Here is a 22,048-nt window from a genome sequence, read left to right as displayed (position 1 = left end):
AATTTAAGAGAAAAAATAATATTAAGGGTCTTTATAATTTTTTTCTATTTTTTTGCGGAGAGTGTGGTTCACTTGCTTGGGTAACAGTGGGGGAGGGGATTTTTAATACGAAAACGCAAGTTTTAGGTCTGTTTGTAAAAAAAGCAGCGAGATTGACTCATTTGACATTTTGTGCCAAGTTGAGGGGGCGATTTGATCTTTTGTTTATTTTGAAATTATATCACTAGAATAACCTGAAATTGAGTTTAATAAATTGTATACTAGACTCAATAACAAATATAAGGACTCATATGAACTTTTTGTCCAAATTTTATTTTGAGAAAAATAAACAGTACTGTAGAAAGAAAAAGCTCAGCCTCTCTTCGTTTGCTGTTACCCGAATTGAAATTTGAAAAATTGAAAAATCAAAAACACACTCTCTTCTTCTACGCTCTCCTTATCAGGTTCCTCACTTATCCCCATTTTTGATTTTCATTAATTTAATTCCTTTTAATTTTTCTTTTTAATTTCTATTGTATGCGTTTGGCAGCTGAGAAAGTTTATTCTACATAGGTATTAATTACTGAAGAAATAATACCTATGTTGTGAAAGTAGCTAAGCAAGATAAGAAAAAGAAGCCCCGTCACAAGAGGGTGCAGTACAATCGCCGATTCGTCACCGCCGGTAAAATTTGTTTATCCTTGTATTTTCGTTAACCTATGTATCTGTATGTTGAAGATTCAAATCTTCATTACCATGCTAATTTAAATTGACTTAAATTAGGTTATCTGATAAGCTTCCTGTTTCAATCTCGAATTTAATTATATACATTATTAAACTGATTGCTTTGATGCACAAATATCATTATGTGCCTAATGTGTTATGCTTAAAGTTCTTGTAAATGAATTTCGACTAATGTGATAATTCCTGTTTCTGTTTTTAATGATATGCACTTATCATTGTTCTATATTTTTGTTTTATTTAATAAACAGTTGTCGGATTCGGGAAGAAGAGAGGACCCAACTCATCCGAAAAGTGATGAACGAAAGAATGAAAGGGTTTTAGTCAATCACAACATAGGTATTAATTACTTTGTTTGACAGAAATGTCCCTTCTCAGTAGATTCTTTTACAAAAGACCCCCCGATGGATTGCTTGAATTTGTTGACAGAGTTTACGGTAATTCTTTTATTCTGTAATTAGTATAGCTAAGTTTTTTATTACTAATTTTGTTTGAGCAAATTACTCCGAGGCTCCCATATATGCTATAATTCACAGTTTGATACGATCTTATTTGAAATTTCTACTTAGTGGCTCCTCGCTTTTCAATTATGTAAACGATTATGGGCTTCTGTTAATTCTCTTGTACCAAATCGTTTGAAAGTGATTGTATTAAATCATTAATGAAATTGAAAATGAGGTATCATATGGTTCACGAAATTGAAAGTGAGATATCAAATCGTTTGAAAATGAGTATCAAATCATTAACGGAAATAACAGAAGCTCCTAATTATTAACGGAATTGAAAGTGAGGGGCAGGGGGTATCAAATTGTGAGTTATGGTATATGCGGGGGGCCTCATAATACTTTGCTCATTTTATTTTTGGGTATTCTATTTTGTTTTCCAATGTCTGATACATATGTGTTTGGTCATTTACATGTACAGTTTTTGATTCATGCTTTTCCACTGAAGTTTTGCCTGATGAATTGTATCAAAGCTATCTACATGAAATTGTATCAGAGTTACGTGAGGAATTTAGTGACTCGTCGTTTCTTGCTTTTAATTTTCGTGAGGGTGAGAAAAGGTCCCAATTTGCTGAAACTCTATGCAAATATGATGTTACTGTGATGGATTATCCGCGACATTACGAGGGAGTCCCTCTTCTCCCGTTATCGTTAGTTCACCATTTCCTCCGTGTTTGCGAGAGTTGGCTTTCTCTTGGGAATCATCAGAATATTATACTTATCCACTGTGAGAGAGGGGGTTGGCCCATTTTGTCTTTCCTGTTAGCTAGTTTTTTAATCTTTTGTAAGTTCCATAGTGGTGAACGGCGAACTCTTGAGATTGTTCATCGAGAGGCTCCTAAAGGGTTCTTGCAGCTGTTGTCACCTCTTAATCCTTTTCCTTCTCAGCTTCGTTACTTGCAATATGTTGCCAGAAGAAACATAGCACCTGAGTGGCCTCCTCCTGAACGAGCGCTTTCTTTAGATTGTGTTATTCTCCGTGCCATTCCAAGTTTTGACTCTGAAAACGGGTGTAGGCCAATTATCCGTATTTTTGGTAGGAATCTGCACACCAAGAGTGGGCTTTCGACCCAGATGCTCTTCTCTATGTCAAAGAAAAAGAAAACTACCCTTCGGCATTATTGTCAGGTGAAGAGTATTCTTCTTCTACTTCATTTTAAAGGTAGTTTTATTTCACTAGGCCAATCTGAATATGAAAGTTCTCTTATTGCAGGCAGATTGTGATGTGATAAAGATTGACATTCAGTGTTTAGTGCAAGGGGATGTTGTATTGGAGTGTGTGCATCTGGACTTGGATCCAGAAAGGGAGGTTATGATGTTTCGTGTGATGTTTAATACAGCATTTATTCGATCTAACATATTGATGCTGAACTCTGACAACTTGGATATTCTCTGGGATTCAAAAGAACGGTATCCAAAAGGATTCCGAGCAGAGGTAAATATATACTTGTCAGATTTGATTTGATTTTTTTCCTTTCATTCATAGACATACAATCAATTTGATTACATTGAACTTCCAAAATCAGGTTTTATTTGGAGAATTGGAGAGTCTATCCCCGCCCAAAGCTCCAACAAGGACTTTAAATGGCGAGGAGAAAGGTGGATTGCCAATTGAAGCATTTTCTAGGATTCAAGAACTTTTTAGTGGTGCTGAGTGGATTGATAACAATGAAGATGCTGCATTATGGTTACTTGAGCAACTTTCTGTCTTAACTGATGCTAGAGATTTATCAAGATTACACAATAAAGGCAGTTCATTTGTCTCACCTCTTGACTCTGAAGAAGAATATAATGCTTCTAGCACTGCTGATAGTTCAGATGAAGCGTTTGATCTTATTCCCAAAACTTCTACTGATTCAGTTCTCTTACCTATTGAACATGATGGATTTCCTGATCAAAGTAATGCTTCAGAAGCTCTTGCTCAATTTTCAATGGGAAATGTCCCCTCTTCACCACGACCACAACTATCTGTTGCAAGTGAACCAACTCCACCATCTTCATCTCCTCCAACTGTGCAGCCACTTGTTGCGCAACCACCTCCACCTCCACCACCTATTTCCAGTCAAACTCCTTTATCAGTACCGCCGCTGCCACCTCCACCGCCTCCACCATGTTTTGATTCCTTTACTAACATCAGCAGGCCTCCTTCACCACCTACTCTTTCCATTGTTCTCAAAGAAGATTCTACAGTACTCACAGCTCTCACTGCTAGCAGAGTTGCTCAGCCTCATCCTTGTCCATCTCCTAACTTCAGTAAATCTGTATCATCACCGCCTCCACCTCCACCTCCTCCTCCTAACTTCTGCAGAAAAGATATTAGTACACCACCTCCTGCTACTAATATGGGTCCACCTTTGCCTCCACCACCACCACCACCACCACCACCACCACCACCTGCTTTCAGTTCTTCTAAAGGTGGCCCACCCCCTCCACCTCTGTCTTCTACATCTAGGCAATCAACATTGTCTCCGTCTCTGCCTCCCCCCCCACCACCCCCTCCACCTCTTTCTTCTACATCTAGGCAATCATCATTGTCTCTGTCTCCCCCCCCACCACCACCTCCGCCAGTTTCACATCCATCATCTATGGTCACTAATAGTCTACAGCCTTCATCAAGACAACCACCACCCCCGCCCCCACCCCCAAAGGCATCTCAGACATCATCTATAGGTAACTCTATTGGTGGGGCACCACCTCCTCCACCTCCACCTCCTTTGGGACGTAACCTTAATAATTCCCCCAAGGCATCTCAGACATCATCTATAGGTAATTCTATTGGTGGGGCACCACCTCCCCCACCTCCACCTCCACCTCCACCTCCTTTGGGACGTAACCTTAATAATCCCCCCAAGCCACCTGCTCCACCTCCTCCTCCTCCTTTATTATCAGGACCTTTGCGCTCTGGTTCAGTCCCACCACCTCCACCACCAGCTCCCATTCCTCCTGCTGCTCCTCCTCCTCCACCTGCACTACATCGTCCTGCTGCTCCACCACCACCTCCTCCTGGAACAAAGGGCCCTAATGCACCACCGCCACCTCCATCTATTGGAAAGGGAAAATCTTCTTCAGGCCCAACTAGTCATGGAAGAGGTCGAAATACTGTTGGGACAGTTAGCGCTCCTAAAAAGACTTCTTTAAAACCCTTGCATTGGGTTAAAGTGACAAGAGCAATGCAAGGGAGTCTATGGGCAGATTCACCAAAGCAGGAAAATCAATCAAGGTGTGTTTGTGTTAAGTCATTTACCAGTCAATTTACTTTACCTTTTTCCTATCTGTTACCTGCTTATGTTGCCCTTTGCCTCTGTAACTTCGCATGTTATCTGGCAAGGGTGAAGGGGAAATTTTTGATGTCATCTAATGGAAGATTTCTTGCAGGGCCCCTGAAATTGATATATCAGAGCTTGAAAGCTTGTTCTCGGCTGCCTCTGCTTCAGATGGGACTGGCAGTAATAAAGCTGGAGTTCGGCGTGGTTCTAACATTAACAAACCTGAGAAAGTGCAATTGGTAAAACATTTTTATATAGTACTAGTTGCTGCTTTTATGATTCTGTCTTGGTGCAAATGCTTCATTATTAGGTAGTATTTAACATAAGATATATCTTTTTGAAAAAATACGTCGGCATTAATGGAATAATGTCTTATAGGAGAAAATAAGAAAACTATTTATGGTGTCTTACTGTCTTATGAACATTAATACTTGTTGAAGAAGGAAAAAAACAGTAGAACTATGTAAGGATCTTACTGGTGAATCAGACAGCAAAATTTTATGATTGAATGATCTCCAAGTGACTTAGATTATTAAAATTAGGTAGAAGATGTAGTCTACATTTTCCATGTATCCTCATGAAGAATATCAATTTGGATAGTATATCTTTTGCTATCATGTTTTTAATGTAGGGAGTAGTGTAGTTAGGCTTTGGAAAGTGATGTATTGTAAAAGGCACACATAGGCAAGCCCTAATCCTCAATAAATGAGAATCCAGAACACTAGGAAAAGGTCTTATAAGACGCAAATGAAGGGCATGAGCTAAAGGGGGCACCTTGAATAATCATGAAATTTTAGTGCTTAAGAAGTTTTACGCCATTAAGACACCAGCAAGAGCTGAACATATCATCAAACTTATTGGTAGGACCAGTGTTACCATAATTCGTTTTTTGGTTGGAGTACCACGAATTGGAACGTGCGTTCCAATTCGCGGTTCTCTGGAGCACCAAAAACGCTTTGGTACCGGTGCTCCATGTGAAGAGTTCCCATTATGTTGATAGAAAGAAGAAAAGAGTGAAAAAGTTGCAGAAGTAAGGTGAAGAAGAAGAAGTAAAAGCGGCTGAGTGTTATTTTAATGAATTCAGATATTAAACTCATAGGGTTTTAATGTTTTGGGCTTATGGGTTATGGGCTTATTAAAATAACACTCACAGATAGCTGTCAATTTAAATTTATGAAAATACAAACACTAAAGTTAATAGATAGCTGTCAATTTAAATTACTTTTTCCAGAATTCAAAGAGTTTCACTTTAACCAAAATTTATATAATTAATGCCTAAAAAATTGAAAACACACTTATCAATAACTTAAATTACTAATATGTACTGCTAAGATTTTGCAAAATATTAATTTTAGGTAAATATATGACAAGCGTTCCGAACAACAGAGGTACAACATACCGCGTAAAAAAAAAGCGTACCAACTAATCCTACCCCCGACGTACCACAAAAAAATAAACTAACGTATTTCGTTCCCGTTCCCGTTCCCGTTCCCGTTCCCGTTCCACGACCCGAAACGCACCGCGTTCCGGGTAACACTGGGTAGGACCTTTTGTTTGCTGGGATGCAGACTAAAATATTTAGTTAAGGATAATAAGGTTTATATTAGCAAGATGGAACAATTGATTTAATTTCTCGAGTGTTCAGTTATAAACAAAGCTACTTGCATAATAAACTAATTTATTCCATCAGTCATGGAAATGCCATCAAGCAATCATGACAGATTTTCCAAGACTAATTTCTTGAGTATTCAGTTATATTCGAATAAAATTGTACAGGTCGATAAAACATAGATTGGTTGATTGAAATATGGTGTGAAGTTGCACATTAATTTTTGGGTTATTACACATAAAATCACCACCTTTACACGAAATCTCAAAAATAACACGACCTTTAAAACATGTCAAATGAGCACATTTTTCGGTAAAAATTTTGCTGATTTGGACACCCGGTTGGAGTGCCACGTGTCATGCCACGTCAGAAAATGTGCCACTAAAAATTACAGATGTTTTTGAAAAAAAAATGAAAGGTGGTGCCCTGAATTGACACGTTTCAAAGGTCGTGTTATTTTTGAAATTTCATGTAAAAGTGGTGATTTTATATGTAATTACTCCCTCCGTCCCAATAGAGTTGTCCATTTTGAGAAATTTTTTTGTCCCAAAACTCTTGTCCACTTTCAAAAAGTAATTAATTTTTACACCTAATTTTTCTATATTACCCCTATAAAAGATCCACTAATGAGTAAATTAGAAGTTAAAAGTAAGTGGACCCTATATTAAATAGGGGTATAACAAGAAAAGTAAGAAAAAATTTATAAAACCTATAAATAATAATTGCTTTTCTTAAACTGTGTGATAAAGCAAAGTGGACAACTCTATTGGGACGGAGGGAGTAATTTTTATTCTGGGCTTTAGAGAAAGTTGACAGAGCTGCTGTCCTAAGGTTTATCATAGTCTACTTTACCAAATTTTTCTTAGTGATTAGTACCGTAGAGGTATATCAAGGCTTTTAAATGCTAGAGAAAGCATGTGGAAAAACATGGGAAGCATTTCTACCTAGGCAAGATGTGTAGATAATTGTTTGTGTTGTCATCTACTATTTTGGGGGTTTGCGAAACTTTATTTGTTTCTTTATATATATATATATATATATATATATATATATATATATATATATATATGTTTATGGCGGATAAAAGGGTGGGGTACAGCAGTGGCCACTCCCCCTAGTCGCCCTCCGCCGGTGGGATTACTATCTAGAATATGACATTTGTTACGGAGAGTTTTCTTTTCTCTTGGAACTTTTCTGTCTCTATCTTCTTCCTGAAATATATAAATTATTTGTAACTTAACTCAGTTTCTTGGTTGGTTTACTTTTGCAGGTCGATTTGCGTAGAGCATATAATTGTGAAATTATGCTCACTAAAATTAAAGTACCTTTGCCGGAAATGATAGTAAGTATATATTTACCTCCAATATTGGGGTTCTCTTTTTTTGAAAGTTTGTTTTGTGTTTTGATACTTTCCTCTAAAAAAATGTTTATTTCTATTGTTTGATCATGTATGATATTCTCTGGTGGAATAAGACACCCAAATGAAGTCTTCTAAATGAGACCTTGATACTCTACGTACACAATAAGGTTTATATGCATGGGTGGTGCTCTGAGAAGTGATTGATTAAAAGTCTTAAAATGTTCTAATGGAAATAGTTTCAAATTTAAACCACTCATTCCTTTATTTGATACCCGCTACTTGATGCGAAGTTGCTAACAAGTCAAAACCAACTCTCCCCCCTACTTAAAATGAAAGGGAGAAAAGCCAGCTAAAGAAGCTGAATTGTAGGCATACGATAGAGTGGTGAAGATTTGTCAGGATAGGCTTTGTTGAATCTGGCAAGTGGCAACCCATGTTGGCGAGCCACATTTTCTCTCATTTCCCAGTTCCAATCAGCCTGTGAACTCAGTCTTTTATTTAACTGGTATCTACCTTATGCTCTTATTGTAACACTGTCTCTGCTCTTTCATTAATTATGTCTCTTCAGGTAATCCTTAACCTTAGATTTAATCCTTTTCCCCAGAAATTCCTACAGCGCGCTCTTGTTATTGTTGGCTGTTGCCTGATTGTTTGTAAAGTATTTTGGAATTGTTTAGTTTTTCTCTTAAAGAATTTTGGGACATTAAACTTGTTTCTGGAATTCTAACCAGTGATTAAAGAACCGCACCCGACACCTGTCCGGTCCAATTAACCTATAAGAACTGAAAATCCGGTCTAACCGGGTTGGACCAAAAAACCAGACAGGGCTGGCGAACCGGATTGGACCGGTTGAATCAGCTGGTTCAATTACAATTACACCCAATCCAAAAAGAAAAAATTACTCAATGGGTTCTTATCAAAAATTTATTCATGTCAGAGCCTTCGGACAGAAAGCAAATACATCTTTTCCAGTCCATTTGAGCACTTTCTGGGCAAACAAACATAACTCTTATAATTTTATAATTTTGGTTTCAAAAACAAGATTCAAAAGTACATATTTTCCCATTGTTTGTAATCAGTATAAAACTATCAATAAAAAGATAATAGCTAATAAAATTCTGAATCAATGGAAATATTAAGATCTGAATCCTAATCCTAATCAATGGAAATTTGCAAGCATCTCCATATCTTGTGAACTGCCGGTGTCGTCCTCTACTTGAGAAAATTTGGAATTGTTCTTTTGTTTTTCCATAGACCCTAGAGATAAAACATGCAAGCAATAGAGAAACTTGTACCTTATACAATTGCATTTTGATGCAAAATGTAGAGAAACATCATGCAAAATACATTAGCGAGACCGTAGCAATGATGCTAAACTGTATGCTTTTGTTCACTACTTGAGATGACTACTTTTGCTATCCCCCGTTCGAAAGTTGTATTGTATAACCATGAATTTTCACTATTTTGTGATTTTTCAATTTTATCCATAAAATTGAACTCTCTTTTATTTCATGTGTTTATTATAGAGTGCGGTCTTAGCTTTGGATTCTTCCGCTTTGGACATTGATCAGGTTGAGAATCTCATCAAATTTTCTCCCACTAAAGACGAGATGGAGATGTTGAAGGTAGTTTTTATTTAATTTAAAATTATATAAGGATATTTTTTTAAGTGACTGAAAGGAAATGATGGTTGCTATCTCTTAAGGTGTGATCGCAATCCAGGGAAGTATGCAGCATTTTTCTGCCTAGAAACTTTTTGTTAAATAGCTTTACTTTAGTCAAGACCTAGTGTTGTTAAACACAGCCACACATGCCTTTTGCCATCTTGTACCATTGTATGAAGCAGAAACTATTTCGCGTCTTGTTATTTGGTAGAGATGAATTTCATGATTCACTTGGTGAAGAAGGAAATGCAAATGTATATTAATTGTGCTGAATGCAAGATAACTGATAGATATACGGGGTACTAATTAACCTTTAGTATTATGTAATGGTAGCCCGAAAAACATTTTTGGGATAAAGCTGACTCAATGGATATGCATACGTGCTAACAACAGGACACCAAATTATTTATTATAGTATAATAATGGAAAAAAATTATTCTAACCCAGCACTTTGCAGTAATATCTTCTGATTTCTGTTTATTATTGTTCTTATGACTTTCTTTTTTCGTTTCTGTTTGCAGAACTATGCAGGTGACAAGGATATGTTGGGGAAATGTGAACAGGTAATTGTAATGTTCAAATTGCGAATACACACCAAACCTAAAACTTGATTGCTGGTAACACTTCATATATTCAGTTTTTCCTGGAGCTGATGAAAGTTCCAAGAGTAGAAGCTAAATTACGAGTATTTGCCTTTAGAATCACCTTTTGCAGTCAGGTATATTTCTTGATATTCTTGTTTTTGGTTTTAAATGTTATTGCTTGACAAAACATACACTCATCACTTGGAAATGTCAGGTGGATGATTTAAGATGTAATCTCAAATCTATCAATAATGCTACTAGAGAGGTACCATAAATAATTATGGTATTTAAATACGTAAAACACATTTCTTCTTCTTGTTGAATATCATATGCATTTTCAGGTAAAAGATTCGGTTAAATTACGTCAGATAATGCAAACAATTCTGACATTAGGAAATGCTCTGAATCAAGGCACTGCAAGAGGTACTATTAACTAATACTAAGCTTATTATAGATAATAAAATTATTATTTGGTGAAACCGTTATTTGATACGGTTTCATTGCCTCCATCAAAATGTGTAGAGTTCGATCCTTGACAATTTTCATTTGATAATTAAATATACAAGGTAAAATGGGTTTGTATTTGTTTATATTTCAAGTTCAATGAACATTCACGTACAGTGACATGTTAGAGATGATAATAAAACTATTGTTAGAGTTTCACCTAGAAGTTTAAGTTTTTTGAGTGAAATGGTTATTTGACAACATCGAATAATTAAGATGAAGTTAAATGATTTTTAAGTGGAGGTTAATGGTACTTACTACTAGTCAATTGTTTTTGTGCAAGATAGGTTCGCTCAAACCCCATTATTGGTTACTTGGTACAGTATTTTCGGGACTCGTGAAATTTCTATCTCGTATCATAACATCAAATAGTTTAACTGTCGGATGATTCTGGACTCGTGTTTAAAGACCTAGAGTTGGCGAAGCATATTTTAGACTCCTTAATGACATTAGAAATAGGCTTATAAATATTAAGAATGGAAGAGTTGCCCGTCCATATTAAGCATGTGGCAACTAGTACAGTTTCAGTTGTACTGGAGTGGAAATGTCGGAAATATTGAATAGTTAAGAAGCAGCCAAATGACTTATAAATAGAAGTTAATGGTACACAGCACCGAGTTTATTGATTTTGTGCATGTTCCTAACTCCACTATTTATCCCTTGGCCTAGTATTTTCAGGGAGTTAGACTAGAAGATGAGACTAGACTTGCTAATGAAATTGTCAGTGAGTTAGGCTAGAAAACGAGACTAGACCTGCTGATTATCTTAAACATAAATACATAGGCAAGCAAATGAGGCTAGACCTATTAATGAAATTTTAGGGAGTTAGACTAGCAGATGAGTATAGATCCTTTATGAGATTTTCTGGAAATTAGGATAACAGATTAGGTTAGATCCGTTACAATCTTAAACATCATAAACAATGCCAAAAAACATTAAGGATAAAAGACTTGCCCATCCATGCTAAGCATGTGCTAAGCTAACTAATTAATTGCACTTGAGGAAGAGTGTTAGAGATGCAAATGAATCTCATATTGAATAATTAAGATGAAGTCAAATTTTGTGCTTGGCACAAATGAATAAGTTTTATGCAAGATAAATTCTAACTCCATTATCTATCACTTGCCGAGCACTTAGGGCCCTAATGTTTCTACGAAGTTATACTTTCTTTTTTGCAAAATGCCATGCCCTTATGTTGCAATTTATATCATTCCCCTTCTTTTTGTTCAACCTTTTTCATTCAGGATCTGCTGTTGGATTCAAATTAGATAGTCTTTTGAAGTTATCTGACACTCGTGCAAAAAACAACAAAATGACTTTAATGCATTATCTATGCAAGGTATATATCTGTAAACTTTGATCGTTTAATATTCTATATTTGCATAAGTAGAGGTCAATATTGTGCAAGCTATATGAGATTGAGGGGCCTCATCTAAATTAGGAATTTTGGGTGGACTTCAGGAAATACCAATAATAACATCTATCATATTTGTGATTTAGCTCTCGTGTTTTTTACTTATAGCTTATAAGGATGTCGCACATTCTTAATTCATGGAATATTTAGAAAAATGCTTTTCTGCTTTTCTTCTTGCCTTCGTTTTTGTATTGATTTGAAGTATTAAAATCTGAAAAAAGAAAAGGTTAAGTTTTTTTTTATCTCAATACTGTACTTTGCTGGCATCAAATGAAGAATGATTATATTCAGGAATTTCTGTGAACTCGATTCAGGAATTTTCTTTGGTTAATAATATTTGCACTATTTTATTCTTCATTTAAGTTGTTTTGTACTTGCATCTTATTAGTTGCTGTTTCTTTCATTTACTGGTTTCTTTTTGACTGTATCCCTCTTTTGTAGTTCTGGTGCTGGTAACATGGCATGCTATATGTTAACCATTCTATTTGTTTTACATAGCTTCTTGCTGAGAAAATGCCGGAGTTGTTAGATTTTGACAAGGACCTTGTTCATATAGAAGCTGCTTCAAAGGTAAGCTCAATGCACTGCTTCTGTTGATTTCTTTCTGGCTATTTGCTGTACTTCTTGAGAACCATTTCTCATCCTTCTCTGCTTCAAAATACTAGATTCAATTGAAAACTTTGGCCGAAGAAATGCAAGCTGTGAGTAAAGGTCTTGAAAAGGTTGAGCAAGAGCTTGCTGCTTCAGCAAATGATGGGGCTATCTCTATAGGATTCCAAAGGGTGAGGAGCAATGATGATTTACAGACTTTATTCAAATTTTTAATCTTCTCTGTGTTTCATTAAAATGCTCCTAGCAGTTTCAACATGTTACCAAGATCTTTTACTGTCGGAATCCATTTTTGCAAGTTCACGTCCCCTCTTTTTTAAGGCTATAACAAGAAATTGCAGGTTTCTCAGCGCTAGTGCAAACTGCCTATAGACAGCCATTTGGGTTGTATGAAACTTTACACCCAAACCCAAGGTAGGATGTATCTAGAAAGATCAGTGGTAAAGAAAATTGGTTATCAAGGATTTGACTGTATAGAATGATAGCTGAATGAGGAACAATCAGGTTAGGGCTTAGATTCTGTCAAAGATTTAAACAGACATAAATTTGGTGTTAGGTTCATGTCTAGTTTGAAGTATTTAATTTCTGACTGAAATGGGTCTATCTTAGCTGTTTGTATGTTAGGTTCCTGCTGTGTCCTTTGACATTTATTGTGTAATTTTATGTTTTGTTCGAGTATTGTGATTGTGTTGTGTGTGAAATGGCTGGATTTACTTGTTTATTGGTATTGTCAACCTCTTTTTCCCCTTTTTTCCTAGTTTTCCTGTACTTATTTTAGCAAATAACAAAACGGTAACTGAACTTATAAGATGCTTGAGATGTAGTTATATTCACTAGTATTAGTATTGTTCCTTGTTCAAAATGAGATTTCTAGTATTTGATGATTCCTTATGTTGAATATATGACTATGCATGCCTTTATATTTGGGTTATTTGTTAAAAAAACCTGACCTTTCACCTTTTTAGCAATTTAAGCACAACATTTGAAAAACTGCCAAAATTACCAGGAAAAATGTGAAGAAGTGTTTTTTTTTGGCCATTTTCAGATGTGGTGCTTAAATCGCTAAAAAAAGTGACTCTTTATGTTTTTATGTAAACATGGCAAAATTATTAAGTTCAAGTATTTCGAGTTGGTTTTTATGCATTTGAGAAATGTCACCTTTTGCAGGCATTAAAAAGTTTCCTTGACACTGCTGAAGCTGAAGTTAGGTCACTTATCTCCTTGTATGCTGAAGTGGTCAGTTCTGTCTATTCCTCTATATTTTATGGTTATATAACCATGTGTAGTTGATGGCTGGCATTCATCCTGCATTCTTTTTTATTGTCTTCCAGGGAAGGAATGCGGATTCTTTATCCCAATACTTTGGAGAGGATCCAGCTCGTTGCCCCTTTGAACAAGGTCTAAATGATAACTTTAAAAGAAAATCTGCAGCTAGATTCATCATTCATGCAAAGTTGACTTTTGACATTCATTCAATCAAATGGGAACGTGTTTTGGTTATTCCTTTTTAATTACTTTAGCCCTATGTTCATAGATAAGAAATGCTTAGAAGATGATGGAAGTGAGTTAAACTGATTACTGACGGAGGCAGGCAGATACTTTTGTTTCCTTTTTGTGATTATAATATTTAAAATTGTTATTGATCTTCTTGTTATGCTTGCACTTTGCAGTGACACAAATCTTAGTCCTTTTTGTGAAGATGTTCAATAAGGCGCGGAATGAGAATGAAAAGCAGGTTGAGGCTGATAAGAAGAAACTGGAAAAGGAAGCTTTAAAAGAGCGAGCAACTGCTAATTTATCTGCAAAAAAAGACGGTGTTGATAGTGATTGGTTAAAACTTGGTTCTCAAATCCAGAAACACCCTTCGTGATCTTACAAATGCTGATCTGCAAATATCGATACTAACCAGATGTTGCTTGACATTTGGGCCACAAGTTGTATGGTGAATCGCATAGAAAGCTGCAGGCCAGTGTTAAAGGTTTATAACTTGCACAGAATCATCAGTTGTTCAGCAACTTGGTTGTAGCTTTTCTTTGTCATTAGAGATGACTCGCAAGTTGCTGTCAGTGCTTTAAGTTGGATAGACTGCAGAAAGGACAGCAGGATCAGATGAATTTCTGAGAGCTGGTGTTAAAGACAACCATTGCAACTGAAGGCTTGAAGCTTCAGTTGTATATCGAGACATTTCCTCCCAGCAGCATCGTAATTCAAGTAAATATAACCTTTCTATCAGCTCCTATACTTCACGTTCATGAGGCGGCTTATTATATTACTTTTTGCAGCACTGAGGGAGTAGTATGTACTAATATTTTAGGGCCTTTCCCTTCTTAATTATAGAACAAGACGCGTATAGTTCATAAGGTAGCCTCTTGATAGATTAATGACATCATTTATTTTTATTAAGCTAATTCTTTGAGCAATATAAGCCATTGTAGATGTAATAAGTAACTTTGAGTTTATGTAATATGTGCATAGTAATGAAACAGCAATTAGGTCCCTGAGAAGAATGAAGTTGAAGGTATTATGAATTGCAGGTTACATGAAAATTGCATTAGCAATGACTCCTGTCTGCAGTGTTGAACCATTCTGAAGTAAATGGGTAGGTTAATATGTGCCTTATTTATGACATAAGTAGGACTTGCTCACTATGGGATGAAGAAGTCAAGAGTACATGACTTAATCAAGGCCTGAACAACCAACTAAAGCAAATCCTTTTGAGATTAGTTTTAAGGGTACTTTTTTAACAAAAATATCTAAAAACAAAAAATACTTTTAAAAATTAATCTCCATTTTGTATTTTAAAAATCCTACACCGGCTTGAGGTAGAGTTTGATCTCTTAATCTCTTGCACTTTTGTTTCTTACTTCAAATTTTGTTCTAGCGATGTTCTTTAACAACACGGTTTTGAAATTGTTTTTAAAACATTTCGAAAAGAAATTCAAATGTTTTTTTTAAACACATAGTTTGCAACAATTTTTAAATCAATTACTAGAAAGGTTTCAAATAGTTTTTTAGAGTTTCAAATGATTTTTAATAAATCTGTTAAAAAAATGTTAAACGGTTTTTGAAATTAAAGTTAAAAAGAGACATTTTTAATAAAAGAAAATTGAAAAGAAAAATGAAGAGTACGAATACAAACATTAAAATTAAAGAGAAAAATAAAATTTTAAAACTTGTGTAATTTTATAAATTAAGTTAGAAAATTAAGTAATTTTTAAAATTTTGCTTTCTTTAATAACTAAATCTTTTAATTTTATTTCATTTTAAAAAAATATTAATTCAACAAAAATTCTAACTAATTCAATACTCTCTATGTTCCCTTTAAACTGCCCAATTTTCAGGTTTTTTTATACTAATATAATTGTTCATTTCAAATTGTAAATTAATTTTAAGAAATTTTTCATTATTACATTTTATTTTAATTATAACAAATATAATTAATACTTCCTCCATCTTATTTTCTTTATCATTTTTTTTTATTTCCACATTAAAAAAATATTAAATGCCATACATATATTTCCCTAAACACTCCTCATTTTTATCTTGAAAATAATACTTCATTAGTTTAGTCATTAACGTATATAAAAATTTCATTTATGATGAGAATAAGAAAGGAAAATATGTGTTGGTAACAAAATATGACATTTTTTTGGGGACATCAAAACGTAAAAAAAAATTGACAAATAAAATATAACAAAACGGATGAAATATATAAATTAACAAATCATGATATAAACCACGTGCATAACACATAATGCAGAACTATTAATACACGAGTTGTGCATATATCAAACAAATTTTACATATTGACATACATAATCAATTTTTTTTTCAAGAATCAAATTTATTGAGTTATGCTAAAGCTGACACAATTATGAGGAAATTACACCATTTACCAAAAAAAATAAAAATAATTACAAAAGTACATGTTGACTTTTTTCATTTATAAAAATATTAATAATATTTACAAAAGTACAAAAAAATAAAAAATAATATCAAACATACGGTGTATACTGTGGATATAATGTCAGTATACTAATAAACTAACATTATCAACATTATACCAAAATTATACCGACATTATACATATTAATTTTTTTTAATATTAAATAAAAATTTATCAAAATTACATCAAATCGTATACTAAAAACTGAATTAATAATATACCAAAATTATACCAACAGTATACCAAAAGTGTACACATCAAAATATACTGAAATTTTATTATTACATCAACCTTACACCACATCGCATACTAAATATTAACCTAACAATATACTAAAATTATACCAACGATATACAAATTCTCTAGTTCATTACCAACTATAGTGAAAAGTACATATAAAAAAAAATATACATGTTATCAACTAGAAAATATATATAAAAATTTATAATCGATATACCAAAAATATACTAAAATTATACTAATAATAAACCAAATATTATTTTTAAATTATTTTCAGTATTCCAAAATTATACCATAATTATACCGACATTATACAAATCGTACTTTTGTAATTAATTTTCATTTTTTGGTACTTTTGTAATTAATTTTAAATCAGTCGTATTTTTGTAAATAAAAAAAGTTTACAGATACTTTTGTAAATATTTTTAAAATTTTAGATACTTTTGTCATCGTCCCATTACTTATTGAAGTATATTTAACGGGCCCACTAACACAGTTTTGTGGATCATTGCATATTACTATCTTTGGGCATGTCAAGCAAACCATTGATAAGTTTAAGCTCTCCAGCAACCAAAACTAAAAGAAAATATAATTATGTGATATCAAAAATGATCTTTTCTCAAAGGTGTATCCTTACCACTTTAAAATGGCAAAGTTGTTCTTAGAAAAAGGCTTAGCTTCAAAAATTCTCAGAAGAAAAAAAAAAAATAAAAATTTATAAAATTTCTTTCTCATGCTACAACAGCCAAATGTGTCATCTCTCTGGGCTAAACTTACGAACTAGTTAACTTGAGGACTTTTATAGACCTAGTTTAACTTATGGGCTCTTTTAGACCTCGAATTGCCTACCGAGGGTTACAAGTCCGCCGTGTCTAATCCTTTTGCAGCTAAACAGGCCCGCCAAGACATCTACTTCTTCTTCTTTGACTTGTTGGACAAAGACTGAGTGTAAGCAGTTCCCTGAACATCAAAGCCAAAAAATATACCAAATATCAGCACTCATGCCACTTCCAAATAACATTCAATTCGACAAATTGAAAGTGATGCAAATTAAAGTAATTCTTTGCAGGTTTTCTAAAAAGGGGCCAGGGTTTCAAGCCAACATGAACAAAAATAGACCAACTAACCTGAAGCCACTCATCCATTGAGACATCCCTAGTCCCAGTTCCAACTTCCACCTTTGGAGCCCTCTTTGTTTTCTGAGAACACAGGAGTAGTAGTTAGACAATTTCTATTTAACAAAAAAGCAAGACAATGATGCATAAATATACGGATATGGTATCATAATATCTGATAAACTATTTGTCCTTTTCGTTATACATAAACAAACTATTACTCGTCTAATAAGTTTATTTGTTGCCCAAAAACCAGGCAAACCTAAAGTAGAGCTTCCAATATATAAAGCAAAAACTTGCTATCATTAAATACTGAACTTTCCCATAGGCCATAAGATATTTTCCCTTTCCAACAAAAGATTCGTAACGTCAAACTAAATGTTACTTAGTGATCAATGTTAATAATCTTCCAGAAACACAAAGATCATAGTTATTAAATGCGAAAGGCGACCCGAGGCGACAAGGGTCAAAAAGCCTGAGGCGCAAGGCGTGGGGCGAGGCGAAAGCCTTTTGGAGAAAAGGCGATATATATATATATTAATTATATATATATATATATTAATTATATATATATATATATATTAATTATATATATATATATATTAATTATATATATATGTAAACCCTATGCATTTAAAAAAAAAATCAAATATAATTCAAAAGTTCAAAAGTACTAATCAAATTATTAAAGTCTAAGTTAAAAGATAACTAATTATCAATGCAATAATGGCTTTGAAAAAGAAAGGACCCGTTGAAGAAGAAAAGAGTCTTTGCGTGAAGAAGAAGAATTGGAAATTGGAATATGTATGGTTGTGTTTCTAATTTTGTTAATCTAGTATTATACTTATACTAGGTTAAAATATTAGAAAAATAGGTTAAAAAGGTGGCCCAGCAGCTTTTTTAAATGTGTTTAGAGCTTAATTACACTTAAAAAGCCCATAAAACAGATTAGCATTTAATTTTTTTTTAAAAAAAAACACAAAACAGCCCTGAAATCACAGAGGCGAGCGCCTCTGGTCTCTCGCCTCCCAACTGAGGCGGCAAAGGCGGTCGCCTTTGCGACATCGCCCGCCTTTGGCCATGTGAGGCGACTCAGCCCTCGCCTGAGTCGCCTCTCGCCTGAGGCGCGCCTCAGGCGCGCCTTTAATAACTATGACAAAGATAACAAACAATCAGGGCATTCTGAAAAATATTTACCTTAGAAAGGTTCTGTATTTGACCATGAATCCATAAACCAAGGAGTACAAGAAGGGCGAATCCAAGGGTGACCAGAAACACTGACTCAATGCTGAGGAATCCACCAGACTCCACAACTTCAATAGTAGCATTGTAGAAGGTGCTTTGATATGGATGCTGGTCAATCTCATAAATAATGGTGCCCACAAGATCAAAGGTTCCAGGCTGAAAAAATAAATAATTTAGAGTGAATATAGAGCACCTACAAAGTTCTAATTCAGTTGTTTTTATGCAGTACTAAAGCAGCTTGAAAGTTGTAATAATAAGAAAGCATTAATTCTTGGGAGTATTGCATGTACCTGCAAGAACTTATTCACAGCAAAGATGTATGGGAAAGTCGCCTGTGCTGAGGTAGGAACAGTTGCATTGTTAAAGGCCTGGAGTTCACAACAATTAGCAACATGAGAAGTCAATCAACAACAAGATGAGAAGTCGATCAAATATAATGAAGTCATGATAAGGAATTCAGCACTTCAAACCATATCAAGTTCAAGTAGAGCAGGAACCTAATTTAACTAAAACCACCAACTGGGAGTCGTTCAGATTCCAATTTTTTGCAAAATTTACCTAACACTGATGAATTATATAATAATTGCAGTAAGTGATTAATAAGTCGCAATTTTGGTATTGTTATACTACTTAGATTTCGTAGGAACAAATTTAAATATTTCAGAATGCAAAAGGAAGGAAAACAAATCTTTGTGTCACTTTATGCAGATCAATGGATACAAATGAGGTATTCACTGAATACAAAGTGATTTCAGTAAGGATAGACAAAACAATCATAAATGATAAAAATGTAATGAGGTAATTCACAAAAATGACTCCCGGCTCACCTTTTCCTACAGGTTCAGTAGTTTTTCCACTACATTCCTCTAAAGGGGAAAGTAGATCCTCGAAATTTAGGAAGAACACTTATTTGCACTTGCCCCATAACCGGAAATGCATATCACTAGTGGTTAAGAGAACTTTGCCTCAAAATGAAAAGACTAATTCAACAGAATGACTATCTAAAGGAGAATAGTTCCTGGTTAATCACCCACCATTTAACAAGTTTCTCACCGAATCATGTCAACTCGTCAATTTCACAGGCACGACAATGATGCTGTGGATGTTTAGAGAAAAACCATTTGTAAAAGGAAAATATTTTTTATGCATGACTGCATAACCTTACAACATGCGAGAGAAATGGAAAAAGGTTGAGAATGAGAATGTGTCATAGCATGATTAAAGAACACTCTGTAATAACATGAAGTATGAATGCAGACAGTTATAAATTTCCAATCAATCCCCATACGTGATACACTCCATTAACGAGAATGAGGAGTTAAAAATGGCAAACAGTGATGGTACCAACTAGTCATCTAAAACAATCAAAATAGAACAAGATATGAAGATCATGACATTTGACATATGGTCGCAAACATGCAGTTACCTGAACAGTGAGATTCTGGACCAGTAGACGGTGATCAAAAGGAAGGTGAATGCTGGCCTTGACAGCTATTATGTTTATACTCGATTCCCCTACAACCCATTGGAAAATGCAATTGAGAAAACATCTAACGCAATACATACAAATCAAATGAAAAAATATGTGTTTATGTATTGATGAACTAGAATCAATAAATTTAATAAAAAACATAAGAATTAAAGCCATGTAGCGAACAATCAACATACCATCATTCTTCATTCCAACAAGTAGTTCAGTTTCTTCCCCAGCTAGCACCACTGTCAAAAAAACTCAAATCAAAAAACAGTCTTCAAAGACTACAAATTATTTAATTTTTTCATAAATGAGCACACTTTTATATAAATTCCATAGAAACCCTTACCCCGAGCACTATTCTTTGGGAAAACACAGATGGTATCAATTCCGGCAGCAGGACTAAAACTGCCATCACCGAAATCCTGAGCTTCCTCACCCACAATTCCAAGATCACCCACTTCTTCAACACTCTCTGTGACTTTTTCCTCCGAATCTGACTGACACCTAGCCACTGCAACATAAACAAAACTATTAATCTAAATCTCACCGATTTACAAAATAGATCAAAAAATCCAAATCGAATCCAATTCCATCGAATTAAAAATTGAGAGCATCAGATTAAACAAATTACATCATACAGCGCATGCAATTAGGGTTTCTTTAAATAAGAGTGTTAATTGAATCAGATCTCGTTATAATTGAGCAAAACGGATCTAGATCTAGAGGAGCAGAGAACGGACCTTGAAGAAGAGGAGAAGCGAGAAGTAGAAGAGCGAAGAAGAAAACCCTAAGATTCTTCATTGTCGTGGTTGCCTTCGTCGTCGTCGTCGTCGTTGATTTTGAGAAGTAGGATCAAAATGCGATGAGACTGTAGCGTTGTTATTAATAATGGCCAAGTTTTCTGTTCCTATAGAAGCCTCCAAATGAAATAAATAGTAAAAGCTTACAAAATAATCCTAATATTTACCTTGTAGGTACAATTAGACCCTTAATAACTCTTAAATTGTTGCAATTATTTAAAAATCACACACCTTATATTTAACAAAAATTATTTAATTCTTGATTTTAGACTTTGTATTTAACAAAAATTTCACTCCACTCGAAGATGATGTGGAGCGCCATTTAACAGAAATTCTTTTATTTTTTAACACAAGACGAGAGCATTTTTAACACAAGACGAGAGCATTACCAATGGGGGTTGATTCAAGTGGTAAGCGGCTTGGTATCGCTTAAGTAAGGTCTCGGGTTCGAGTCCTTGTGAATGCAGAAAATTCCCACTGGCAGACTCACCCACCATGCCAGGTGCGCGACGCGGGTCGGATCCGGATTAGTCAGGGCGAAGCCTTGGAAACCGGATGGGCTTACAAAAAAAAACAAGACGAGAGCATTTCTATTCTACATTGTACATTTTATATTTTGTGCTATTTTTAATAAAGTAATAATAAAATATTTAATATTTTTTAAAATTTAAATATATATAATAAAATAAAAAATAAAATATTGAAACAAGTTATAATTTTTTTAATGTTTTTTTATATAATACGCTATCATTTAATATTTGAATTATTTCTTTATGGTAATAATTTAATTATTTAAAAAAAATGTTATATTAATACTATTTTTATAATTAAATACTTAAAATAAATTTTTTTCGGTATAATTATATAAAATAATATTTCTATTAATGACACTTTTATAATTAATTTAAATATATATTATTTTGGCATATGTCAACTTAAACATCAAGTTTAGTCCATGCTAAATTTAGCAAAAAATATAACATAAATAGAGT

The 22,048-nt window shown here is 34.2% G+C and overlaps 2 protein-coding genes across 3 annotated transcripts; one reads left to right on the top strand and one right to left on the bottom strand.

The window, feature by feature from the left end:
• The first annotated feature begins 334 nt into the window (after positions 1–334).
• Positions 335–14,791, top strand: LOC126679725 (formin-like protein 14). 2 transcript variants are annotated; one of them, XM_050374690.2, is made up of 19 exons: positions 335–443; positions 530–663; positions 972–1,157; positions 1,645–2,351; positions 2,437–2,658; positions 2,750–4,443; positions 4,599–4,728; positions 7,369–7,440; positions 8,985–9,083; positions 9,644–9,685; positions 9,760–9,840; positions 9,921–9,971; positions 10,048–10,129; positions 11,455–11,549; positions 12,123–12,194; positions 12,290–12,406; positions 13,401–13,469; positions 13,565–13,631; positions 13,904–14,791. In XM_050374690.2, exons 3-19 carry the CDS (start codon positions 1,085–1,087, stop codon positions 14,101–14,103), a joined length of 3,873 nt encoding a protein of 1,290 aa, XP_050230647.1. In that variant the 5' UTR covers positions 335–443; positions 530–663; positions 972–1,084; the 3' UTR covers positions 14,104–14,791. The 2 variants fall into 2 exon arrangements, with proteins under 2 accessions (XP_050230647.1, XP_050230648.1); XM_050374691.2 differs by having other exon boundaries at positions 338–443; positions 553–663.
• A 2,205-nt stretch (positions 14,792–16,996) lies between these two features.
• Positions 16,997–21,149, bottom strand: LOC126682522 (translocon-associated protein subunit alpha). The gene is made up of 8 exons (XM_050378244.2): positions 20,997–21,149; positions 20,603–20,767; positions 20,448–20,498; positions 20,206–20,294; positions 19,070–19,147; positions 18,732–18,935; positions 17,547–17,618; positions 16,997–17,379 (listed from the first exon to the last, which is right to left on the bottom strand). The coding sequence occupies exons 1-8, from the start codon at positions 21,055–21,057 to the stop codon at positions 17,329–17,331; spliced, it is 771 nt and encodes a 256-aa protein (XP_050234201.1). The 5' UTR covers positions 21,058–21,149; the 3' UTR covers positions 16,997–17,328.
• Between the last annotated feature and the right edge of the window lie 899 nt (positions 21,150–22,048).

Source organism: Mercurialis annua, linkage group LG5, assembly GCF_937616625.2.
Source record: "Mercurialis annua linkage group LG5, ddMerAnnu1.2, whole genome shotgun sequence".
NCBI lineage: Eukaryota > Viridiplantae > Streptophyta > Magnoliopsida > Malpighiales > Euphorbiaceae > Mercurialis > Mercurialis annua.
This window is presented reverse-complemented; position numbering and strand designations above follow the sequence as displayed.

What these genes read in the sequence shown, in the direction of transcription:
- LOC126679725 (XM_050374690.2), top strand. Translation starts at nt 1,085, where the DNA reads ATGTCCCTTCTCAGTAGATTCTTTTACAAAAGACCCCCCGATGGATTG. An exon ending in TAATGCATTATCTATGCAAG is followed by an intron (nt 11,550 to 12,122) that starts GTATATATCTGT and finishes TGTTTTACATAG; the next exon opens with CTTCTTGCTGAGAAAATGCC. An exon ending in TCTCCTTGTATGCTGAAGTG is followed by an intron (nt 13,470 to 13,564) that starts GTCAGTTCTGTC and finishes ATTGTCTTCCAG; the next exon opens with GGAAGGAATGCGGATTCTTT.
- LOC126682522 (XM_050378244.2), bottom strand. Translation starts at nt 21,057, where the DNA reads ATGAAGAATCTTAGGGTTTTCTTCTTCGCTCTTCTACTTCTCGCTTCT. An exon ending in CCCAAAGAATAGTGCTCGGG is followed by an intron (nt 20,499 to 20,602) that starts GTAAGGGTTTCT and finishes TTTTTTTGACAG; the next exon opens with TGGTGCTAGCTGGGGAAGAA. An exon ending in TCCAGAATCTCACTGTTCAG is followed by an intron (nt 19,148 to 20,205) that starts GTAACTGCATGT and finishes TGTGAACTCCAG; the next exon opens with GCCTTTAACAATGCAACTGT.